At 40.1% G+C, this 24,944-nt stretch overlaps 1 protein-coding gene across 3 annotated transcripts in view; it reads right to left on the minus strand.

The window, feature by feature from the left end:
* Positions 1-24,944, minus strand: part of SH3KBP1 (SH3 domain containing kinase binding protein 1) — a 240,223-nt gene that overhangs the window by 125,676 nt on the left and 89,603 nt on the right. For all 3 annotated transcript variants that reach the window (XM_075429147.1, XM_075429157.1, XM_075429163.1), the window contains one exon: positions 867-973. In XM_075429147.1, coding sequence (XP_075285262.1) covers positions 867-973 — 107 coding nt within the window. The remainder of the gene's footprint in view (positions 1-866; positions 974-24,944) is intronic.

Raw genomic sequence — 24,944 nt, forward strand, 5'->3', positions numbered from 1 at the left:
TCTTTTTAAAGCTAAGTAAATAAAGACTAAATGAGTTTGAATGCCTTTTACTTAAAGGCTTCAGATTAGCATTTTGACTTTTGGTCCTCACGCTATGAAGCTCAAGAAGATATTTCTAAAATCTCTAACGGAACAAAACTGAAGGTATTGGGAGTGAACAGCATTCCTTGATCCTGCAACCAGACTCACTCATGCAAAGAAAATCTCTGTATCTCTGTCCAAGCTTTCGTAATTTGTTCCCAGTCCTTTTAAGAGATACGCATTCATTTTCTACATCTATTTCCATCCAAAATAAGTGCATCTTGAGTCTCTAAAGAATTTGATGGGGTTTGGGTTTTTGGTGTTTTGGTGTTTTTGTTGTTTTTTTTTAAAACTAATTAGACTAAAATAAATTGTTAAAACTTGCAGGCAAAGATGACAAAAGGTGAATGTCATGGCTGAACTCTAGAGGGCTTCAAGTAAATTTCTTAAATGTGTTTAACTCCATAAAGATAATTCTTCCCTGTGGCTGGCTTACAAAAATGGGGAAGAGCTTTTTCCGCTATAATCTTGGTTCTTCAGAGATATAAACTCAATATCCCTGTAGCAAATACTTTGAGCTTTTTCCCCGAACAGAACTCAAAAGTGTCAACTGATTGAGTAAAACCAGCAGAAGTGCTACAGGGCAAAAAACCCTAACAAAATCCATAAGCAAAGAACCACATCCCCTCACCCCCAACAGTAAGCCAAACCAGACACATTAGTACACCAGAGAAGAAAAATGTCTGTTTTAAATTATGTCTTGAAACACACTGTACCTAAGTGCTTAGCCTGCACAAGATATGCCAGAACTGCCTGTGTGTATATTCCATCAAAGATCTGCTCACCTCTCCCACAACTTCAATGATGTCACCAACTTTTAATTCCAGTTCATCTTCATTTTGAGGCATATAACTGAAAGCCACCTGACATCTTCTTCTTCTGTTTCTCTCTCCTGGTGGAAATGAAGGAAACAGGGAAATTGTAAAATGAAAACAAAATTCCATGCCAAACACAAGCCAGGGGAAATAATTAAAGATGAAATATTATTTCTTTGAGCACTATTAAAAGAATCTGAATTTTTGCAATGCTTAGTATATCTGCCTAGAATTAATGTACAAAGAGAGGGTGGAAAAAAAGATTTCTGGTGCCTATTATTTCTTTCATCTATTTTTATAATTCAATGCAATTGATAACTGAAAATGAATTGTGGGAATTTTTTCCTTTCTGTAATATTATTCAAGAGCCTAAATCTAACTAATAGATTGCGCTTTTCAGTGGCAGGATGGATCAGCTTTACCCAGAGGATCTTTCCAGGTCTATTTGCTACAATTTCTCTTCTAAGCGAATGCTCTATAAACACTGTGTAGGCAAATCCAGAAATTGGAGGGGTGGGAAAGGGATCCAAAACCTTGTGGCTTTTGCTTATAAGCTTAAATAAGCTCTCTACTGATAATTTTGTCCCATATCTTTTTCTACGTAATTGTTTCACAGGTGTACAAATATCTCACCTTTTTTAATATATATATTCTTTTACATATGTATGCACATACAGGTAGATATGTACATATGTGTGCATATGTATACACACATATTTGTAAGGTGCATATTTATGCACTAATATCAGATTAAAGAAAAGAGAAGGAAAACCCATCCCAAAGGACCCTCAAAGCTAGGTGTGCCATTGGGTCAGTGTGGTTAAGACAGGCTAATTTTGACAATCACCCGGCCACTGGAAATTATGTTACCAGCCATCTTTCACTTCAGCTTGCACATCCAGGCTCCCATGAGAAGCTGGTATGAGGGGGCACCTTTGGATGAATGACTGGAGAGAGGCTTGAATTCATAGCTCTGAATAGCAGTAAGATCCCTTACTTGACCCTCCTGCCATCACAGTTTTAAGACAGACAGATAAATGAAAAGATTCAGCTCCAGAGTTTTATTTGCCAGATCTGTTGGCTTACATGTAATTATAGTTGTGTGATTTGTAGCAGAGCAGAGGAGAGAACATCCCAAAATTAAGTTGCCAAAGCTCACTGCTCAGCCTCTATTAGCTGAAGAACAAATGACTGACATGAATCATGACCATGCTGGAATGTGGTGGAGGAGGAGAAGGTAGGAAGAGAGAAATCATTCAGAACACAGGGTTCACTGATTGCTCCCTCTTCTCTGGAAGATGTGCAATGTATAAACCATACTGTATTGTACTTTTTATAAAAACGTATCCACACAAAGAAATATACACACACTCTACACAGGTAAATGTACTTTCTCTTATGCTGTTTCTCTTAACTGTTAAACATGCTCAATGCACACGGAAACCAGTTGTGCAAACACTTTCCAAGAACTGGCTTAATCCGACATCAAATTACAAAAATTGATCTTATGGTCAGTCTACAGCTACAGAACTTTTTTTTCCCTAATCTATTAATTGAAACTAAAAAAAGAATGGAGAAAGGAAGCCACTGAAGTTAGCTTTCTCACAATATTTTTCACAGCCACTGCAATTCTGCATGAGTGGCAGCTTTTTGAATGTTAAAATTAATACCTCAATGCAATGTAACCAAACTCACTCAAATTGGCTCTTTTTTCCACCTACAGATGACTGTTCATTCTTCACCATCTAAACTAAAATGGTCCTAAATTGACAACTTTACACAGCTACATTCAAAATAACTTAAACATAATAAATACCTTCCATATTGAGTGCTTCTTTGATTGTGCAAAAGAGGCTGGCCATTTTCCCTAAAGATAACAGTCCCGCTATGATTTCTAACATCGAATAGCAACTGATGTGCTGATGTTGCCTGATGTGACAGATGTCAGTTGCTACCCTATTTAATACTCAACATTGTGTGACTCTTGGAGAATATTTTTGAGCTTGCTAACAGAGTAAGAAATAAACACAATTCTGGATGTTAATAATAGAATTGAATGACTCCTTCCCCCTCCCACCCCATAAAGGTTTTTCTTATTACTGTACGGAAAATCTACCGAAGGTCTGCATTTATCTCCATTAGCTCCATGGTTGCCTCACTGCTCTCCCTCTCCTTCTAAATCTTTCTCTAGAGAAACACCTAAGTGGAGAGTAGCAAGCCAACAACACACATACATTTTATGTACCAACTAGTTCCTCTCTGTGGCCTAATGCAAGACAACAGATCCAGCAGTGAACCCCTTTGGTTTGAATGAGAAGTTGCTGCTAGACCCCATGTGCATGCTAATGTTTGGAGCACCTGAGCAAAGCACAAGCTGTGTGAAGAGCTCTACAGCCAAGGGGTACCTGTTTTTTCTTACACTACAGCAACCTGGGTAATACAGCACTATGAGTTTTCTAACAAAAACAGAGCTGATAGGAAAAGAAGTCAGAGTAACCAAGCCGTGTGTATTCAACAACTGTTAGTAAAGAATAACTCTGGTTTTGCAAATGCAATATTCCCACCCCAGCATTACCAACTTTTTGTCAGTTTCTTAACTAGCACAAAGTCTCCAAAGGCAGCGTGGTCAGGAACCAGAAAGACCAAATGAGGCAACTAACAGGCAGTTTAGACCGGAACACTGAAGTCTTGGTCTTCTCTCACTATTTCCCCTTTTGCTAATATTGCCATTTATTGCAGAGTATTATTACAGTCTATGCTTTAACTGCCAGTCATCTGAGATCTAAATGGCACACTGTGACTTTAAAATGTAAGTAATCTGACCGATTGATGTAAAGTTAAAGCATGTAAGGCAGCAATTCTGCAATGAAGACTGCAGATACTTTGCCATCTAATCCATTTTTCTCTTACTTGTATATTGATGAAGGAAATATTTTGTAGGAGGGTTTTTTTGCATTTATCTCCACACTTGAGCATAAACTGAGTTACATGCAAGTGTAAAGTTACCAGTGAAAAGGCAAGCAATAAACCCCAGTACTTTAAGATCAGAAGTGGTGTGCTGCAAAGTCCTCACTGGGTTTTGAAAGGCTTAAAAGACCAAAAAAAAAAAGGGATCAGTGAACTTTTACTGGCCCACATATAATAAATTGCAGCAAGTAACCTGCTGCAGGCAGCACCGCACTGGGCTCTGCCTGCTGGTTGCAGTTCCAGGCTTTTTCATTTCCTGTAGCTGTGGTGCAACATCAGAAGTGTTTTGAAGGCAAATCGCCAGTGAGCTGCAGGTAGGGAACTAACTGAGCTACATGTTATTCAGAACAAGCTATCACACAGAAATAATGTCACTCACCCTTGTAAAAAACACTGGCTTCCATTTACATAGTTATAATAAACCCCAAAGGAAAAAAATTCACACGCCTAGTTTATGCACTCTGTTCTTAGAACAAACCAGGCAGCTATAGAGAATTTGCTGTACAAGGGGGCTAACAAACCAGTGACCGCAAAGCACACTGCATGTGAAGCGATGGCACGAGGACCTCAAAAACTGTGCCGCAGAGCGTGCCTGACTCCGCTCTTCTCCCTGCAATGCCTGTGTCAAAGGCACTGAACGCTCACAAAGTATCTGCAGATCCAGGGAGGGAGAAAAGAAATGCATGCATTGCAGAAGGTGTCATGTCATGATGCACCCTGAGAGCGATACCGGCTGCCTCCTCATTTGCAGCTGTTGAATGGCAACTCCCTCTCAACCTACCTGAGGCTACCATTCCCTCTGCCCCGAGGTGAATCGCTTCTCCAATCATTTCCCAAACACTTTTTTGTTCAGAGAAAAGCTTAGTAGCTTAGCAGTGTAAACAACAAGCTTTGCTGAACCAGTTCCTTTTGATCTTTTATCCTAAGATTCACTTATCTCATTGTCGGTGTCCCCGAGCTGGATGTCTAAATCTGAGCCAATCACTCAGGAGTGGAGAAAAACTAATTAACTCCCAGGTGTATCTAGTGTCACTGTAAAATAGACAACTAAAATATATCAGATGAATGACTCTCTGGAGGTGCCTTTTTCTGGTTTGGCTAGATCAGACCTCAACATCTAACTTTAAAAGGTCTAAAGTTAGGTCAAATGGAAAAAGAAATAAACATACGTTTAGAAACTTGAAACAAACAAACAGATCTTCCAGGGCACAATGTAGTTCATTTCAAAGTGGTGTCTGATCAGATTCTACAAATGGTGTAGTTGCCTCTGACAGCAGGAGACCATAAAGAGGCTTCCTCCAGCTGTACACACGCAAGAGACCATGATTTCTAGACATTTAAACACCTCTCTGGCACTAGCAATGAAGACGCAAAAGGAGGCATGACAAAGCATTGGCATTTAATGCTTGCTTTTGTAAGGGGCACCAAAAGCTGAGAAAACACTGCACAAGAAGTCACACTGGTGCTTACATGCTGCTATGGGACCCAGGAAAGGTCACAAATTGACAATGCAGGATTAGATGAAAAGTGTGGCAGCAGCAGAATACATAGGAAGTAAACCGTTTCAAAATGAACTGGAATTTTCAAATCCAAACTACTTTTTTTTAAAATTCAAACCTCTATCATAAATGTGTGCATGTGTGAATGGATTATACAGTGGTTTCTACACTTCTACAAGTGGCTTACTTGTCACTGATGCCAGTGTCTTTGCAGCCTGTCCTGTCAGCAGAAAACCACATGGTTAACTTCACTAACAAAAGGTCCATCAACTCCACATACTACTCCGCATTTTTCCCACCACAAAAGAACAACTACAGCAATTTCATAACACAGTACTGCTATTCTGCAGAGTCAAAAAACTATATTCAACAAAAATCTTCAGAGAATAGGCCCATGGGGCAAATGTCTGTCCCTTTCCCTGCTGACAAAAACGTATAGCTAAATAAATGCCTGACAATCTCTTCCAAACTAGGCCCCACAGTTTTGTAATTGGATGTGTTTTAAGAAGAGACATATTGATACCATTGTGGCTCAGACAAACAATCCAACCCAATTGCTCCTGGATTTCTTTTTTTTTTTTTTTTTTTTTTAATAAATGAGTGTTGCTATGGAAATTGCAAGGGTTCAGTTGGGGACTAAGTCAAGGTTTGCAGTGTGAGGAGCCTAAAGACTTTCTCCCACATCTAAAAAATTTCAAATGCACTAAAGCACATAGCAGCTCCTGCAGACCCATGGACTTCCCTCTACTGCAGGCTTGCTGGGCAGGCTCCAGTGAACCACAGAAGCAAATTGAGATCGACTGAGTCACCCTTCAAGTAGATGCAAAGTGACTGAACTCAGTGAAATCATTTGGCAAAGAATCCCCTTTCAGGCAAATCTATTAGGAGGAAAATGACAAGTTTCAGGAAAAGTTTCCTTTCTTCCATTTCAGATTTCTCTGCACACAGCATCATCTGCCCATCAGCCTCAGCTGCACTTCGCACCCTTCCAGCTTTCAAAGCTCTAGCTGTAGCTGGGGGGAACTGGTTCAGTGCACAGCGTCTCCCAGTTCGACAAGCTGGGCTGTGATATGACTCAGCTAGAAACCAGTTCTAAATTTAATGTGCAGAAAGACAAAAGGCAACTACTGTACAACCAAGAGATGATGTATATGCTTTTAGGTTGCATGTTACCGATTTTAATGGTACTGATGGAGTTCTGGTACAGCTGTTGTGGACTGCCAGCCTTTTTTTTTTTGTTATAAATCATTGTGTCCATTAAAATGCAAATGTTAAAAAAAAGGTTGAGCTACAAGCTTACTTCTGAGAAAAATTCTTCTTAAAACCACTGCCCTCAGTAGATACTTCTAAGAAACACAAGTTACCTAATTAAGAGCAAACAGATAGCGTGAAATACATTAACGTTTTTAATTGCCTTTTTAAAAGTATATTGAAGATAGCACTAAGAGATTTCAGATAAAGTCTTGGTCATACTCAGTTCTAATGTGGATTCTGTTACTATCTTCCACAACACAAGCACCGATCATCTTATATTCACCCACTCGTAGAAATATAATTCTGATTTTAAAAGGCACAGGAATTGGCAAGTTCTAATTTCCTTCTTTTCCTGGAGGATTTTGGCAGTATTTTTCTGACCTGCGATGTGACATGTCACTTCCAACCCTCTCATCACCCACATGATGTTAGAAGGGTGAATGCTTTTGGATGGATGGCAAAAACACCCTGCTGAGGTCTGTTTGTTCCCTGTCTAGCAGAAAACAGAAGTAAGCTGGGTGCAAATATTTGGGGGGGGGGGGGGGGGGAAGTCTTGGGGTTTTTTTTTCCTGTGGTTCCGGTGTTTGTTTTTTTGTTTGTTTGTTTTAATTTGTGACATTAATGTATCAGAGCAGAGAAAGACAGACTGCAAGGAGGGGTGAGGGGAGACAGAGTATCTGAGGTACTTCCAGTACTCTACCAAACAGGTAATGTAAAGATGCTGTGTTTTTCTACAAGCAGATGAATTGCAAAGTGCCCTGCTTTGACATATGCAGCTGAATCATGGAGACTACAGGACTCCATTAAGCGCAATTAAGCCACAATGCAATATGCCATCACTGCTAGTAATGTATTACTTTGAGTGTGTTAATGTTCTACTGTTACCGAGGAGTAGGTTTTCTCTTGCTAGACTCCACAGCAACAGTTCCAGGTTTCAGCCATCTGGTTGCTGCTCTGAATTTTATGACCAAGATTTGTCTGTGAGGAACCTGAAAGCCTGGAAGACAGATTTTTGTTACACCATCATGTTTTAAGACACGCGCCGTCAGAAGAGCAGCAAACCTCATATTGTTCAATGAATTATTTTTTTTGTCAAAAACGTGCAGCAATATTCAGGCCTTTTATCATGTATGAGTCTTTTGCGTAACAGTAGTAATTACTGGAAGCAACTTACAGCAACAAGGTAGTACCAGTGCTCATATGCTTTTAGGAGAAAACCATTAATTAACTGAGAAGTAGAGCACTTCTGTATGCCACAGCAGGAGCCAGGCTTGTGTATTTGACAGACAAAACTGACATACTAGTGAAGCCGAGATCATTATTTAAGGCTAACCCAAAGCAGAAGGAAATGCTAGAAAAGTAACTGTAAACAAACTCAAAAGGCACTTACACAGTTTAACCACACACCACCAACTTTTTTTCTTTCTGAGTCTGAAAGTTTCAAAATGCATGTAAAAGGAGTAGAAAATTCTGCGAGTGCAACATCAAGAATGCAGTCCAATCATCACCAGCACATTAGACAAAGCAAGTCCAAACTCCAACAGGAACACTTGGCCTTGTCATACAGGCTGCATATTTTATACTCTATCTTTCAGGGACAAGTGTAAAACACAGTATACATGAACTCAACTACATGCAGAACTGAAAATGTGTATGTTCATCAAAGCTACTAGTTCTACTACCTGTATCTTTTAAGCTTCGTAGTGTAAATAATGATTTTGGATTAGCACTAGAGATGAAATACTCCCTCACATGATGAAAACTGGAACTTGGTGACAGGGTTTCAAACAGGCTTTTTAAACTGGACTTTAAAAGCCGTTACATAGTCCTGGTAAAGAGTGGACAAGCTCACTCAGCTTCTCACCTGCTTCCAGAGATGCAAAAATATTCCTCAGCAGCAAACAGTGCCTTTACACCAGCTTTTGCCAAATAACCAATTCTGTTGCCTGTTATCAACAATAACAATTTGTTGCTCTTGTCTAGTGCCTTTCACAAGCAGTACATTCCAAGGAGCAGCAAATGCTTCTGTCCTCACTGTAATGCTGGGAAAGCCAAGGCATATTTCAACAGGGTGGCTTACCCTGGTCATCCATAACTTTGGGACTTACTTCACTGCCACATGCACTAAGTCCCACCGCCTGGCACTGGGGTTCCCCACCATCCCTTATGCAATTAGCACCTGTTGACATGAGGGGGCCTATTCCCCAACACAAGATCTTGGTTTCTTTTCTCATACTTGGAAGAAACATTGCAAAAAGAGTTTGTTACACAGGCTAGCATACAATTCATACAAAATGACTGTATAAGCAGCTTTAAGAAATACTGAAGGCAACAGACATCTGTAGCAATAAACTAGCTTTTCTAAAGAACACGAAGAGATGCATAAACTTGAAATATTCTTTCTTGGATGGCAGATGAAGTTTCAAAATGCAAGAACAGAAACACAAGATTTGCAAGTGGCCCATAAAAGACCTCTTCTCACTTCATACATTTCATGCTGTCATGGGATAAGCCCAAAATATTATCCCCTTAGCTAGGCTTTGAGATAGTGGTCAACTAGTTTGCTCTTTGCTGCTTTTTTGTATTGCTCTCTAGAGAAAGCATTTGAATAAACCAAAACTAAACATGAATTGCTGTTGTATCATTCCCACTTCTCTTATGTTCCATCACATAATTCACACCATTTAAATTGCCTTTGCACAGTAGCACTTCACAACATACAGTAAATGAAAGCAAATAGCTCTAATTTGTGAAACCACCATGCATATTCAGTTTATTTTACGTTCTCCTCTCTACAAAGGCATTTAGATCAAACCACATGGATTGCTACACAGTAATCTCCAAAAATACTAACTCTGTGATACCAGCTTGCTGTGTTGAAGCTGACTTCTGTCCAACTTAATTTAAAAAAAAGATAAATCCAGAACAGCTTTAAAAAGTGTGCATTTTTCTTCAAGAATGCCAACAACTACACTGCAGGTCCTACTCTGACCTCTGCTACATCAGTTTCAAGTAAGTGTCTCTTAGGGCAAAAAAAGCCCATTGTCAAGATTTTATTTTCACTCTGACAGGTAACAACATACATTAAACAAATGCCTCAAGAAAAGTTGGAAAGATGCAAAAAATACAGCAACCAATTTTCTGGTCGCTGCACTCATGAGAGCTATACACAATGAACACATGCAATAAATCAGTAACACTTAACAAAACCCAAAACTCCCCTTCATACTGGGAGCTTAGAACATCCGTCAGATTTTCCACGTAGAATCTTGTTTTCCTCTAGAATAGCTACACAATTTAAATATTCATTCTGAATCCATTAAAGGCAACAAAGTTCAACAAAAATTATTAACACATCCAGAGGCAGAACAGACACATTACCTTCCTGTCCAGCAGTGTTCCTAAAATCTAGGGAACTACATTAAATTCGCCTTGGAACATGAGCCCAGACAAATCCTAAATTCTAGGAAGCTAACACGCGAAGCTAGGAGATGCCCTGGTAAACTGGGAAAATGACTCACCCAGTCTAGTGTAATGGGTCTGATTCTGCAACACCTACACCGAGATGAGTAGTCACTTGGGCAGAAACACTCAGGCATGTGTCTCCCATGGCAATTAAGCCATGACATTTTCAAAACCTCGCAGAGAACAGACCTGCGGCAGGGCTGCTCACCGGGCTGCTGACACGCACCAGCTCAGCATGCGAGGTTATACAATGACCTGTCCTTTGGCTCTGCTAAAAGGAAAACACACAAGGAAGAGCCCTCAATTGCACTCTTCGTGCTAAGATTCGTTATTATTTCTCAGCCACCATCATGAAAATGCTATAATCCAAAATAACCTGCTGTTTTAAAGGGCATGTTATGCTAGACTTTGTTATTTGAGGGTTGTACAAGTGCCCAGGAATACATGTTCAGAAGAGCAATAAATAAATACAATCAATTGAAATAAATCAATTATTCTTGCGGCTGTTGGCCCTCTCAAGTCCCAGGCACCACTACCTCTATGACAGCTGAGCAGAAGGTGTGTTTCCCAAAAGGTATCTCAGTACTGAAAGTGAAAATTAACATTCACTGTTTCACAATATACGCAAAAATGAACAGTGCCACAGTATCCACATGGGACAGTTCATTCCACACGCACACCACAAGTATTTCTGTATCAGGCAGATCAGATGTGTGTCACTATCCTCCAAAACTGAGCAACAAACAAGAAAAAAAGAAACAAATCAAAAGGCTATCTGTTTTGGCAACTCACCAGCCTAAATATACAGTGCAGGGGCAGAACAAGTCACCCCAGGCAATGCTGGAGAAGAAGGGGAGGCAAGTGTTCTGCCATGGCTGCAGCTAGCCAGCTCTGCAGCATCCTTAGCTTTTGGTGGTGACAAACTCCGAATGCCACAGAAATTTTTTCATATTTTCTTAGTTGTTCTCCTCAGTTAAACAAGCCTCTGTAGTATTTATAAGCACTCATTTTTACTAAATTAAACTGACAAATGAACTAGTAAGAGTGATGGCTCATGGTAAGAAGGCTGACAGCAATTTAGTTCTTTAATATAGTGTAATTTTCAAAAGATGCCACAAACAGATCATGTTCTTTTGGTCTTCTTCCTTTTGCTTTTTTCACAAGATTCTGACACATTCAAAAAGTTATACTTTATCACAAGGGTGTTTAATCAAAAGAGCCAAAATGTGTTATGTTCATTTCCCTCATTACTGCATTATACCATTACTGCCCACGGAAAGCAGGCCTTATACCTCAAAATCCTCTGCTACTAAGCTCAACCAGAGGTTTATAGCCCTGAGAGCATAAGGGATTTGCTTGACTCTGATTATTAATGCTAAATTGTTGATTTACAAGACATATCGACAATAACGAATCAAATTGCCCATGGTGAGCAACACATTTTCTTCAATGCTGGACAAAGAGGAGTGTGGCATGTGGCTTGGCAAATCACAGAACAAGATTCCATTTCCTGAAGTCAGTTTAAGCACTGAACTTTGTATTATTGACACTATGCTGCATCCCAGTTACTCCATGTCAAACTCCTTTAAGATTTTCTTCCTTTCTTCCAGGCACGCTCAGCTTAATTCCTCTACGCTAACTTCCAGAGCTTATCTTTGGTACCTCACCTCTTACAAGAAAAAGTTCTTCAGGACAATTTAGCTCCTTAGTTGCACCTCCACAACTTCATTACTTTTCAGTGACTCTGACAAGAGTTCTTACACAGGTCTGTAGACAGATCCCAGGCAGAAGCTGAGAAGCAAATTAGAGAAGTCCTACCACATCTCAGTCTCTCAAAGTATTGTCTACTCTAGTGCAAGTCCATCTGTTAACCACAGGTTTGCCTTGCTTAAGAACATTCATCCAAACACAAATGCATTCTTAAAGGTCTGTAAAACTCTCCAGGTAAGACCTGAATCAAACAAAGTTAACTATCATTGAACAATTCCTATGCCACCCCCCAACAGTGCATTGTCAATAAAACTGGAAGCGAGTGATGTAGAAACTCAAAAAACTTGCTTATTAGCATAGCCGATTGGACCTTGCTCCTCTGAGGCAATCTCAGACATCTGCACTTCACTAGACAGTCCAGACAGACAGAAACCAGCCATACTACCATTTATTTTAAAGCATGAGCTTTATCACAAAAAACTTAGTAGGTACTACAGGCAGAACTTTTAAATTATACTGTGTCCACTGACTTATGTTCTGGATGCTAGCATGTAGGCAGCATTATTCTCCCTTGTGACTATGCCTTCATTTAATTTCACTCAACTTTCACATGTATTTGCATGTCATTTCACTATCGAAGAACATCTAGAATTGGGCAGGATTGTTGACAGAATAGTTAAGATGATCAAAAGGCTTGTTACCAAGACAAATGTATTTTTACATACAGAACATCCAGAGCACTTAAATAATATTTATGATCTCTTCCAACAGCTTGTTAGCCACTACTTCATCTCCCTTGCTGCATTTATCACAAATGACTAACCTCTGATTCCAGTACTGAGATTCCATTTGTCTACCCCAGAGGCCTAATTTTGTCATAACAACCAACATAATTAAATGGTAGTAACATGGGAAAGATTTGCAAGTATACTTTGATATTTAGACACCCAGAAGGTTAAGTTCACTCTAAAAGATCCTTACTTCTACATCTTTCAAGAACTTTGTAGAATACTTTCCACAGTTAAATTTTTAACACAGCACTGCTTGTTATTGCAAATAAGTATCCAAGGCAGACAGCAACAAACCATATCATGGAATATGTTATAATTCTGAGTCGCATTTAAAAAAATGACAGAAAAAGAAGAGGGATTGCTGAACATTAAGGAAGAGACGAAAAAGGCCTCTAAATACTTGCCTTCTGACAAGTAAAATGGGGAAGTCACTCGAAGTCGACGCAGATTCAGTCAGGTAAGCAGTGAACAGGAGCTGCTCCAGCATAAATGGAAAACCAAAAACCATGGAGCACCTTATAAACTCAAGAAAAGATACCAGTACAAAGTAATAGAATAACTGGTCCCTATGTGCTCAACTCAAACACTGTTGCTCACAATCATCCAATACTCTACTTCTCTAGCTTTTTCTCATTACTCCCTCATTATTCTGTTTCCCTGCATGACCAAATAAACTGGCCCTAAAATCCTGCAGGGATGCATTTTTGTCTTTAATGTAATGAAATAAAGCAATAAAAAAACCCAAGGACACTTGGATATGTTTTGTGGATATGCTCTATGTTTATGAGGGCAGAAAAAATTTGGCAGCAAGTCTGTGCACTTTAATGTATCAATCATGCAGCTTAAAAATGTCAATTTTACATTCTTCTGTAACTTCTTCCCCATAACTAAAGGCAACCATTATTGAAGCATGAAAACATAAATATAACTTTTCCTAATCTATTCCAGGCACTTCATGACCCACAAGATTTACAGTTACTAAATAATTTTCCAGCAACATATTCCCTGTCCTGTATTCCTTATTATTCAATATACAGATTAAGACAGCAAGATAACATAGTGATAGGTTTAAGATTGTATTCCAGCTGTGTATATGGTCACAGGTATGCATAATCGGTTTACAATTCTCTTCCATCAGTTTGGAAGAATGTGTACAAAAATGCTTCTCATTTAAGTGCCATGCACACATAAGCCTCTGAAAACCTTGCTGCCATCTCAGCCCATTGATCATTCATGACTTCACCTTTATTTGCATATATATTACCCAAAATGTAATAGTCAAACGTTTTAATTGCTTCATCAGCCACTAGAAGCATTGCTATGTCTCAATATAGTTTTTTGCGTTTGTTTAGAGATGCCCAAGTACACACCCCAGGGCCATCACACACCTCTTCAAATGTTGAAGCTCCAGTTCTGGAAGTTGGCCTTACCCAAGGGAGCTTCTTGACATACACTAGGAAGGGACACAGGAAAGCACATGACCACAAAAGTGGTTGAAACAAGACATACTCATAGGGAAGGCAGCTGTCAATAAATCCCTCAGTGCTAAGCATTCAACATTTTTGAAAGCCCTTCTACTATGTGCTGTACCTGACTACTTCAGCTACAAACATCCGCTAACATTTTGTTTTAAAAGCAGCCGGTTAATCTCTGATGCTGCTTGGACAAGGGGAACAGGAGGAGTATGCAGCTTCCACAGGCAGCCCTTGCATGACCAAGGAACTTCCCCTGGCTGCCTCTCAGTTGTGCCTTGTGTTCACACATATCCCCACAGCACAGCTGCAGCCACAGACAACTTCCACTTCCAGGCTAATGCCCACATTTGTCCTCAGGGCTAAAATTATTTTATATGTTATAAACAGCAGCAGCATGTTTGCTTCCAGAGCTACTATGAGCTATGCTATATCCTGATACAGTCATCTGCAAATATTCAATCATCTACTAATATCAGTCTAAACACCTTCACAAAAAGCAGCTCCTGGGAACTAATACGAACACTGGCTGTTCTTATGAAGTGTGTGCTGCTTGCATTATTGAGAACCAGAGAGTATATCTCTGACAAAACTTTAAATCAAGCACCACAAAAGAGACACTTGATACCTTTGTGCTGCAAAAAGATTAATATAAATATATGTAAAGCTTTGCGCAGTTCACTATATTTTGCCTTTGAAGATAGATGCTGAAGCATGTACAATATCTGATAACTTATTTGCCTTTGAGGTAATTCATTATTTTTTTATTGACAGAAATATCCCTGTAAATAACTTACTGCTTAAGTCAGTAATTTTTTTTTGAGTAAATTACATTTTTGTCTGCTCTTAGATCACTTATCTTGTTATTATTTTGCAGCATTCACAGATGTTCAATATCTTAAAACACACTAAGAGAGCTGAAGCCTGCACTGAAACTTCAATTTAAACAACCTTTTGTAAAGACAAAGAAAGTATTTACACTTAGAAGAGAGTGTGGTAAGGTGGGACGATGACTCAGTAGCAACAGGCAAAAGCAAACACAGCTCTGTTTCATCTCCTTTTCCAACAGATCAAGTTTAACCCGCAGCTGGGATGACAACAAATCTGATGACCGTTTGCCTTTACTGTGAAACTAAACATACTCTTGCAAATCAATTTGCAATGGGTATGTACGCATGTAAAAGACCTCCAAACTCCAAATAGCTTAGTGAAGAAAGCCAAATTTAGATGTGGAAATAGAGGAAGACAGAGGCACGGAGTCTGCTAAAGGAAGAGCACCTCTGCAGTAGAGTACATAGCACTTCATGGAGACGTGTCTGCTTGCACACAAACCCAGAGTGACTGCGCAAACATGATCCCTTCTTCTACAGTACATAGTATTGGCAGCCACTGCAGAACTGTCAGTCCTTCAGTTTTCACTTCAGTTAGCGCAGAGATGCACATGAATGACAAAATATTCATCGATGTATCTAGCCTTTTTCTTAAAGTGGGAGTATATAAATATCCCCTTTCTGAGTCAGAATACTTACTTCACATCTTATTCTGTTTCCAGTATTTTAAATGCAGTATGTACTCAGTGTAGAAACCCACAAAGAACACACTGTCTTGTTTGGTTTGGGTTGCGAAAGTTTTATTGTAACAAGTCTCAGGTTAAAGTATTCTTTGGCATCTTCAGTAAGACCTGGGTGGTGGGAGTTAGCAATCCCTGAAGAGATCAGCATATTAAGGCAAGAACCTCACCTAGTGAACAGTGACTGCAGAGAAATGGCCCCCTACTGAAGCTGAAAGTACAGGCTGTTCCGAATTAACTTTGAAAGACCTACACAGTTAAAAAATACACACGTCCTTTGAAATTTGTTCTCACCAATGATCACAAAGTTCTGCAAAAAGCCCTATATTTGATGTACAGCACAACAGACAATCAGTCTTCATGTTTCCACACGCCTAGTTGACTTCCCTGTAACCGAAGGCTGAGTAACAGCAAATAAAATAGATTATAGTCCAAATACATAACAACCACTTCTCATTGAAAGCCTCATTGAACCAAAACCTTTGTGAGCAAAGTCATTCATTGATAAAAGAGCTTTTTGAGATTTTGAGAGCCAACAGGTGCTAAAATATAAGAAACAAAATATTTAGACTACCAGAATACTTTCTTGGCTGCCCATTGTCTTCTTGTATTTTTCCCATGAATTCATAATCTTTAAGACATCTGCTATCCCAAGCTGGCAAAGAAAAGAATCTCAAGGAGAAGGCAAGCAAATGAATCATTTGTCATCTGCCCTCTCTCCTCCTGACTGCTCTCTGCTGATTTCAAATGATACAGGAACAGTTTATTTATAAAAGGCACCATTGATATCTTCTAATTTTGAACACACATTAAATGATTGTTTTCTTCTACTCATGCCACGTGCCCCAGTTTCCAGGGCTGTATTTACTGCTTAGTTGTCTTGTACATATTCATATTTCTCATTGTTTTAATCTTCGGTCTACATACATATATCCTTTGTTTTAAATGACTACCATGTGATGAAAGAGAGAAATAAAGGACTGATAGCACAATCACCCAACGAAATTTTTCAAGACAGGCAACTGAAAATGAAATTGCTCCAGTGCTGCCCAGCATGGGAGCTATGTGGTGTTAAAAGAAACACATGTAAGCCTCCAAAAGCTTCTCTGTTTAAAGGTGACAGTTTAAGGATGCAATCCATTATTGGGACCAGCTGGCAACATGACAGTTACCTGAGCCACCTACGCTAGAGATGCTGCTCTAATAGGAGAGCACTGTCAAGAGAGGCAGATGCAGCTGACCAGTGCTTGACATTGCATTATAACAGCACCTCTTCGACCTTCCAGTCTTTCAGCATCAGCTAACGGACTCTGTGGCCAACATTTACTCATGTTTGCTTTTTCAGCTGAGTTCTCATGCCATTCACAATACACTCCCCTCAGCCTTTCCTGACGTTCTCTTATCCTTTCCACATTTATCTTTTTCATGTACAATGACACTTTTTCTAGAGTATTCCCCTCCAAAAAGTCTTTGTAAATACAGAGTAGTAAGTTTGCATTTTAAGAAACTAGCCTAAGACATCACGTGGCTTCATTTTGCAATAACTTACAACTTGTGCCTTGAGCATTCAAGACTACAAGCTCCTGTCTGTCCAGTGGTCTTGCTATTTAGCCAGCAACCAGAAAAACAGGAAAGCAGGGATTTCACTGGACCAGGACTGGACCAAGATCTCTTGTTGTTAATGGGATATAACTAATGTTTTACTTACCTTTTTTTTTTAAAAAAAAAAAAAAAGGAAGGGTGATCAAACACTGGAACAGGTTGCCCACAGAGGCTGTGGAGTCTCCATCCTTGGAGACATTAAAAACTCAATGGTCCTGCGACATTGGCTCTAGGTTGCCCTGCTTGAGCAGGGGGTTGAACTAGACCACCTTCAGATTCTTTCCAGTCTCAACTATGCTGCCACTCTATTTTGAGGCTACCCTTTAAACCCCTGTGTCCCACAATTCTGTGTTATTTTTCTGTTATTAATCTTCCTTGTCTACAGCTTGATTGATAAAATCCAGCCAACCTGCTCTGAGGCACTCTCCCTCCCATGAGTCAGCCTCTGACAGGCGAAGATGCCGAGAGCAAAGTATATTATTGCAACTAGGTGTGAGCTGTCAGCAAACCCACAGAAACTTGATTTCATATATTTGATGCCTTCCCTTGTTTACAAATCTCGTGTTAGTACAACCCATCCTCCAGCTCATCAGGCTGAACTGAACTCCCTTAGAACCTTCTCTGCAGTAAATGCCACTTGGGATCAGACAGCAAATAATAGAACTGCAGACTACGAGGACTGGCATTTAGCACTCTTCATTCCTCTCCTAATTGTTAACTGGTAAGACTTCCACTTCAGTAACCGAAACACAAGGGGAAATGAAGCCTTCATCGTTATACCAAAAATCTTCCAGAGCTACTGTTTATTTTTACTCTTAACCTCAAAGAGAAATCAGGAAGATAAACTTCAGCATTTTTGCTCCTCTTTGTATTTTGACAAAAGTGGCTTGAGACTAGTGAAAAAAATAACTGGTTTGTGTCCTTAGAAATATGTAAAACACTTCTATGTGTACCTGCATATTATTAAATTATTTAAGCTTCGTATGAGGAACAGGGCCACCAAAAGCCTCTAGAAGTTGTTTCATAAGCAGCAGATTTAATGAAGCTTGGAGAACCATGGATTTGCACCCAGTGCCTTCTGATCACCTCAACCTCTATCCACCCCCACCACCCCCTGCCTCAGCTTCCATTAGTACCCTATACCTGCATGGCTGAGAAAGTGATAGTAGATGTTGAGACTGCTACAGAGCAACACAAGTACTGACTGACCATCCAGCACACCTGTGACTTGGCCACTGGCTGCTGTCTCTCAAAATGAAGGTTTTCATTCAGTTAGGAGCACTGATTTGTGTCATTCCTCTATTCAGCTTTTAATTTAAAAGAACTATTATGCTCCTATAAATGCATTAAAGACCTCTACTCTTCTGTCAACTCTAGCTGGTACCTTCCAGAGGGTTCAAAAAAATCAAGGAGAAGAGGGCAAAAGAACAGATGCTCCCAAACAAGATTTGTTCCATTAGGAAATTGGAATAAAACTCCTAGCAGCAAAGGCATCCAAGATTGTCACAGGACGACACTCACTTTGCTATATGATTACAATATGACTCTCTTCCCTCATATGCTAACCAGTATTTGAACCCAGTTCCCTTGCACTAAACTAAGAAAGGGGGCTGGGGCATATGCCAGTCCCTTGCCAGAGATGGCTTCCCTGGAATGGCACCTGGAAGAGCAACACAGCGGCTACATTCCCTGTCTCCCTGAATGCGGTCTGCCTCCCGGGAGCTGCAGTTACTTCCTTCATCAAGGGTGGCTACCTTGAAGGGGACAGTAACCTTCTTACCTCTTTCTTCCTTTATGTGGGCCTGTAGGGCAAATAGAAATCTTCTCAGAACACAGGGATGTTAGCAGAACCAATTTTACACTTTAAAGACATTTGATTCAGAAAACGACATCAAAGCCTTCACATTCTGAAATCAGTTTTATAATAGGTTTCCTACAGGATCTGAAAAAGGAAGTTTTCATGAAGATCTATGGCATCTACGAAGAATCTCTTTATGAAAAATTTGTCTTTTTCTCTCCAAGGACTCCGTAAAATTTTTATTTCAAAAGCAGTTCTATCTACCGCACTACTTTTGGGGTTTTAAGAACTAGATAAGAAGCGTAAGGAAGAAAATAAAATCCTCATAGCTTTCTATATTGTTTGTGAATCAGTTGTCTGGTTTCCCTGAATTTCTTAAAAAAATACTCTTCATAGCAGTGGTAGTTTCTCTGTGTTAGGTCCAGCATTTATAATGAGAAGCTTAGGTGGAAATACCTTACATAATAAGATAGCTACCAAAGAGCTGCCACCTCTACAGCGCGGACTGCAAAGGCCAGAATGTGTCCACTCCCACACTGAATAGCCTTTGGTCCCAAAGACAATGTAGCATGCATTATGTTTGCATATAAACTTCAAATGACCACTTTAAGCAGTTTCTCACTCTTGCATTAAGCAATTAAGTTCACTGCACAAATGCTGTGGAAGCCCCAGAACACTGCAAAAGCAAATATTTCAGCCAAACTTACTTGCTGGATTTTAATCACTCTGCCGACTTCCAGACATGGTCAGTTCACACTTGTATCCTCAGTTTTATGGCACAGAACTTCCTACAACTTGCCTGCAGAACACGTGTTTGTTGGATTTTGTGTCTTTTTAGTACAAGCTTGTCTGCCTTTTAATTTCTTTAATTCTATTTTCTACATGTGGCATGGTAACTTTCTGTATAAAGTTCAGAACAGCTAGTGATTAACAAATTAATCATTCTGTACCCTAGCCAAGGGATCTTTCTAATGATCTTAACTTACCTTGTACTTTCAGCTTTTTGCTAGTTTTCAGTGGGTTTCAAATTAGACACTGAAAGATTTCTACACAGGAATTACACAGACTTACTACATTGTACCAAATGCCAACTCCTAAGCTGTACATAACTCCCCATCAAAAACCTCTGTTGCTTTGCTCGCTGCAAGTCTCCCTCACCCAGTAGCTAACCCAGATCTCCCGCTCTTCTTGATACATCTGGGCACGTTATACTTGCGTGACTCTGCACCTTAATACCCTTCGACTCTGCCTCTGGGGCTGCAACCATTTCGCTTCTGACAAGGTGCTGCGAGCAGTGATGACTTCATGTCAGATCTGACCTTCTTGCCAAACTAACTAATTTCTGAAATCAGTTGCACAGCTCTCCCAACTCTATCCAAGGATGCATCTGCACCCAAGATCCCCTACTGAACCGGCCACCAAATCTTTCTCTAACACTTTTCTTTTTACCCAACAGCAGCATTCACACAAACTACTTCTGTCCCTATGCCTTAGCACCGGGACACCTCCACAAGCTTCCACCAGTACGCTGCCTAAGACTCCTTAATGTCCTGTTAATCAACATGCTAATGCAATCCACGTTGAACTGAACAATTGCTTCTAGCTTACTGACCCTCCCTTTTTTTGATCTGTTTTCCTGAAGCAGAGTTTCTAGACTTCTGAACCCAGACAAGCAAGCAGGCTGGCTTCATACATTGCCTTCTTGGTAGTCCTTCTGATGTCATCTGCCCACCCACCACTACTTGACTGCTCACCCTGCCCTGAATCATACTATTACACAACTACTGTGTCAGCTGTTATGATGATGTATTTGTGCAATAATATCACTTATTTGTGAAAATATTACTTTCATTTGTGAAAATAAAACTAATTTAAAAGTGTTCAAAATGCACTTTGTGCATATGAAAGCACTTACCAGGTTTACTATTTTTCTGGCACTATCAGTTTCCATGCTTTTAGTGGGTTTTTCATACAATGCATAGGAGAATATCAATTTGCATAGAAATAAAAATGTAAGTGGAGGACTACTCAAACTGACAGGGCAACTGAGGTACACATTAAAAGAAACCTTCATTCTAAAATAATTTAAAAAAAAAAATTCTGTCTAGGTTTAAAGTTTGTAATGTCTCTACGTCTTTTTTAGTTTTGCTGGGATAAACACTATCTTTTCCTAAAAAGAGATGTCAAGTTCCTCTTGTCTTTTCCATTACATTCGCTACATGAATGAGAAGTTACTTCCTCACAGTTAAAAGCTGTGAATAAATAGGCCTCTGGCTCAAGTCAGCTGTGTCTGTAATGGAATCCATCTCCAAAAAGGTTCTGCGGTTACAACATGAAGAGCAGGGTGGGGAGAATGGTTCTGCATACAACTGCAATGTTGGTTTTTTGGGACACTGACCAAGCCATTTACCTCCCCAGCACAAGAGAAAAGCGAAGCACAACAGTTGGCCACTCAAACTGACAAGATAACATCTGTTTTCTTTAGCAGTTGATTTAATTGAATGACCACAAACCACCTTTGAGAAAGTCTGACAAACCATCACTCTCTCACAGCATTTTTGGAATGATTTTCATCTGCAACCAAATAAAAGGCAGCACTGCTGCTCCCTCTGCTTCTTCCAACTCCCACGACACTCCTTGCTGTCCTGTCAGATCAAGTGCTCGTGCAACAGTGTGAGGAGGTAGACAGTGAACTGACCTGCTATTAAAAACCACCTCTGCATTTTTCTTGCTAGTTTAATGCTAACCCCGGTCATTTTCCTAATTTGACCCACCATGGAGCCAAACATCTGTGCCAGAACACAGGAAGAACGAAACAGGAAAGACGGCTCTTTTTTTGGTGGCAGTGCTAGCTTAACAGATTTCTGAAACTACAGCCTCAGGCTAACCTTTCGATGTTTATTACTTTTATTTCCTGCTATTCCATTTGCTCAATAGCTGCCACGCATGTGAGTTAATCTCTTGGGTTTTGGCCACTGGAGGTTTTTTTTTATTTAAATAATTTCCTGGACACTTCCTGACCTCTTATGAATTCCCAGAAGTAACCATGACCTGTGTAATTTAGGATAACTCTATGCTGAGTCAGTAGTCTAACAGAGAATTCCTAGGCCTGAAAAAATACTAAGTCTTACGATTGTAGTTGCACAAATGAAGCAACAACGGCTGACATTGCATCCCACAGCTTTTGCAGAGCTAGATACCAAACCACACAGATGATGGACATCTGGAATTCAGCAGGAGTCCAACAGAAGTCTACACAAGGTACACGTGGTACTAAATGAAGTAGGGAAATACAAAAATACAGCATTTAAAGTTATTTAAAATTAATGTAATATCTAGTGCTAATGACTGAAGCTTGTGTGAGGGTACTTTAATTGGGTTTTTTTTACCACTGAAATATCCCCAATGAATGCATGACAGAGGATGATAGCTAACGTGACCTAGTGTAAAAAACAGCTGCTTAAATGTATATGATGGCTTCAGTTCAAACTACTGGACAGCTGGGATGCTACTGGACCCTGTTTGATCACTAAACACAGTGTTACCCCTGTCATCTGCTGTAGTAGTGCACTACTCAAGAAATCTGAGCAATGAATACAGTGTCAGGCTGAGCACTGTATGGGTACAAAGCTGATGAGGTCTGGTCCCTAGAGAAGACAGTACCAGAAGCAGATTCTGGAGCAGCCAAATATTAGTGGAGGCAAGCAGATATACCCTGGGCTGCCACTGGAGGCCTGGGGTTCTTAGAGGTGCAAGTGCTCTCTGGAATAGTCTGTATAGTGGCAGATTTATGAAGATGCAGCCGCAGCAGATCTAGTAACAGCTAAAGCCATGAGGGCCTTCACTGAGGCAATGCAGCCCAGGCAGTGGACCATGCTAGTGGCACTACACCCCCGCTGACTTCAAAACTCATTCCCAGCTAATCTGAAGTTAGGAAATAACAGCTCTTGCTGCGTGACCGATAATAATAATCTTTCATATCACAATCTTGCGCACGGGACCCAGAATCAGCAACCAGCCACTTGTCAGCACTTCCATGTTTCACTCCCTTGTCAAGTACAACCACCCTACCAATGAGCTTCGAAACCAATCATCATCAGCAACATGCTGAATTTTTAAAGAGGAGGATATTACAAACTAACACCAAGCAAGGAAACAGGCAAAACCATGTATTTATAATTGAAAAGAGAATGCAGAAACATATTGAATAGAAACTACTGCAAACTACCGGTGCATCTTAACTGTGAAATAACATTAGAAAGCAGTCAGATAACCATAAAAAATATGGTAAATAGTACAACACATCACAACACACTGCTAACAGCACAACTTTCTGTGCTATGAGCACCTTGATAGTGGAGGAGTAGGCTGTAAGGGAGGAAACAAGATAGAACATGCATGAAGTATTCAATGAATAAAATTTAGGAAACTTTATGCCAGTGGAAATAAGAAATACACTTTTGCAGGCATAGTATCTGTTACTCAAGTCACTGCACCTACATAGCATAGGAATCTGAAAACTGAAAGCCTACACAGCTAATAATGCCATCCTACTCAGAATAATCCAAGCCATGCATTATTAACATTGTCTGATACCTCTGTGTGTTTTTCAGATCTAGTTATAGCAAAACAAACTTCCCTAACTTCAGGGGCTTTTAACCAGATGAATCAAAGTATTCCACACTCCATGTGAAAAATAATTGAAATGAATGCAGTGACAAGTTCATTCCAAGCACGTCACTTTATCAGAAGAAATTTTTTAAAAGCCTGTATCAATTCCTGGAAGTAAAATGTTACATAGAATCTATCACAGATCATAAACCAGCTCAAACAACGTGCCTTATGGGCAATACTTTCATACAGTTTCTTGTCACTCACAGCCAACAGCAAAGCTTTGCTTAAAGCACTCTAGATCTTGTGTATGTACACATGGGAAAGGGAGTAGGGCAAGAGAACAGATGAAACACACCTGTGCAAAGTGCAGTCGGAGTTAAATCTGCCCCCCTGACACACACTCCTAACCAAGCCCCATACCAGCAGCTGGTTCACAGAGGTCCCTCCCACAGCCCACTTAAAAGCAGAACTCTCTGCTCAGCTCTTCTCAGCCACCAAGGCAGTGATGACCCTTCCTGCCAGCAGTGATGGTTCTTTTTTGCTGTGTACATTCTTGCCACTGTCTGCAGAAGTGTATCCCAACTTGAGTTTACACAAAGAAGAGGAAGCTCTTGAATAACGATTGTAGCTTCCTTCTGGTCCAAGTAGACTGAGGTCAAAAAGCTTCCTGCACTGAAGGGATTCTGCAGCAGAACAAGTCACTCGATCCCAGTGCAGAAAGCACAAGTATGGAGCTGTTTTTGAAAAATACAATCATGGAAAAAAGTACAAAGGCATACGTTTACATTTAACTTTCACATACATCCAAAAATCTTCTTTATAGAGGGGTGCTTGCTGGGTTAAGAACAAATTCTCAGACCAATCACGTACACAAATAATTTCATTTCACAATTCATGTCAGATGACACTGCAATTTGAAGGAGCCCCAAGGGAGCTGTTGACAGGCCCTGCTTCTCACCTACAACCCCAGAGATCATTCAAAGGTTTTTTACGGTTGTCACATGAGCCAGAAAGCTTCAACTGCCTCAGTATGCTGATTACTGCTGTAACTTCTCATAGCACGGCTGGCTCTTATCACTACCTAGAGGCGAAGGGGGAAAGATGTCAACAGCTGCACAGCTAGTTCCCTGTCCCCATAAAAGCAATACAAAACCTCTCCATTTACCATCCAAGCAAGAAAAGGTAAAGCAGCACTGAACTAAGGATCTGCCTGTCAGTGCGAGAGCACAATTGGATGGGCCTATTTAACTCCGCAGTTACAGATTCATCAAGATCAACTCCAGGAATGCCAAGACAAGCATTCTTG

Source organism: Opisthocomus hoazin, chromosome 1, assembly GCF_030867145.1.
Source record: "Opisthocomus hoazin isolate bOpiHoa1 chromosome 1, bOpiHoa1.hap1, whole genome shotgun sequence".
Taxonomy (NCBI): Eukaryota; Metazoa; Chordata; class Aves; order Opisthocomiformes; family Opisthocomidae; genus Opisthocomus; species Opisthocomus hoazin.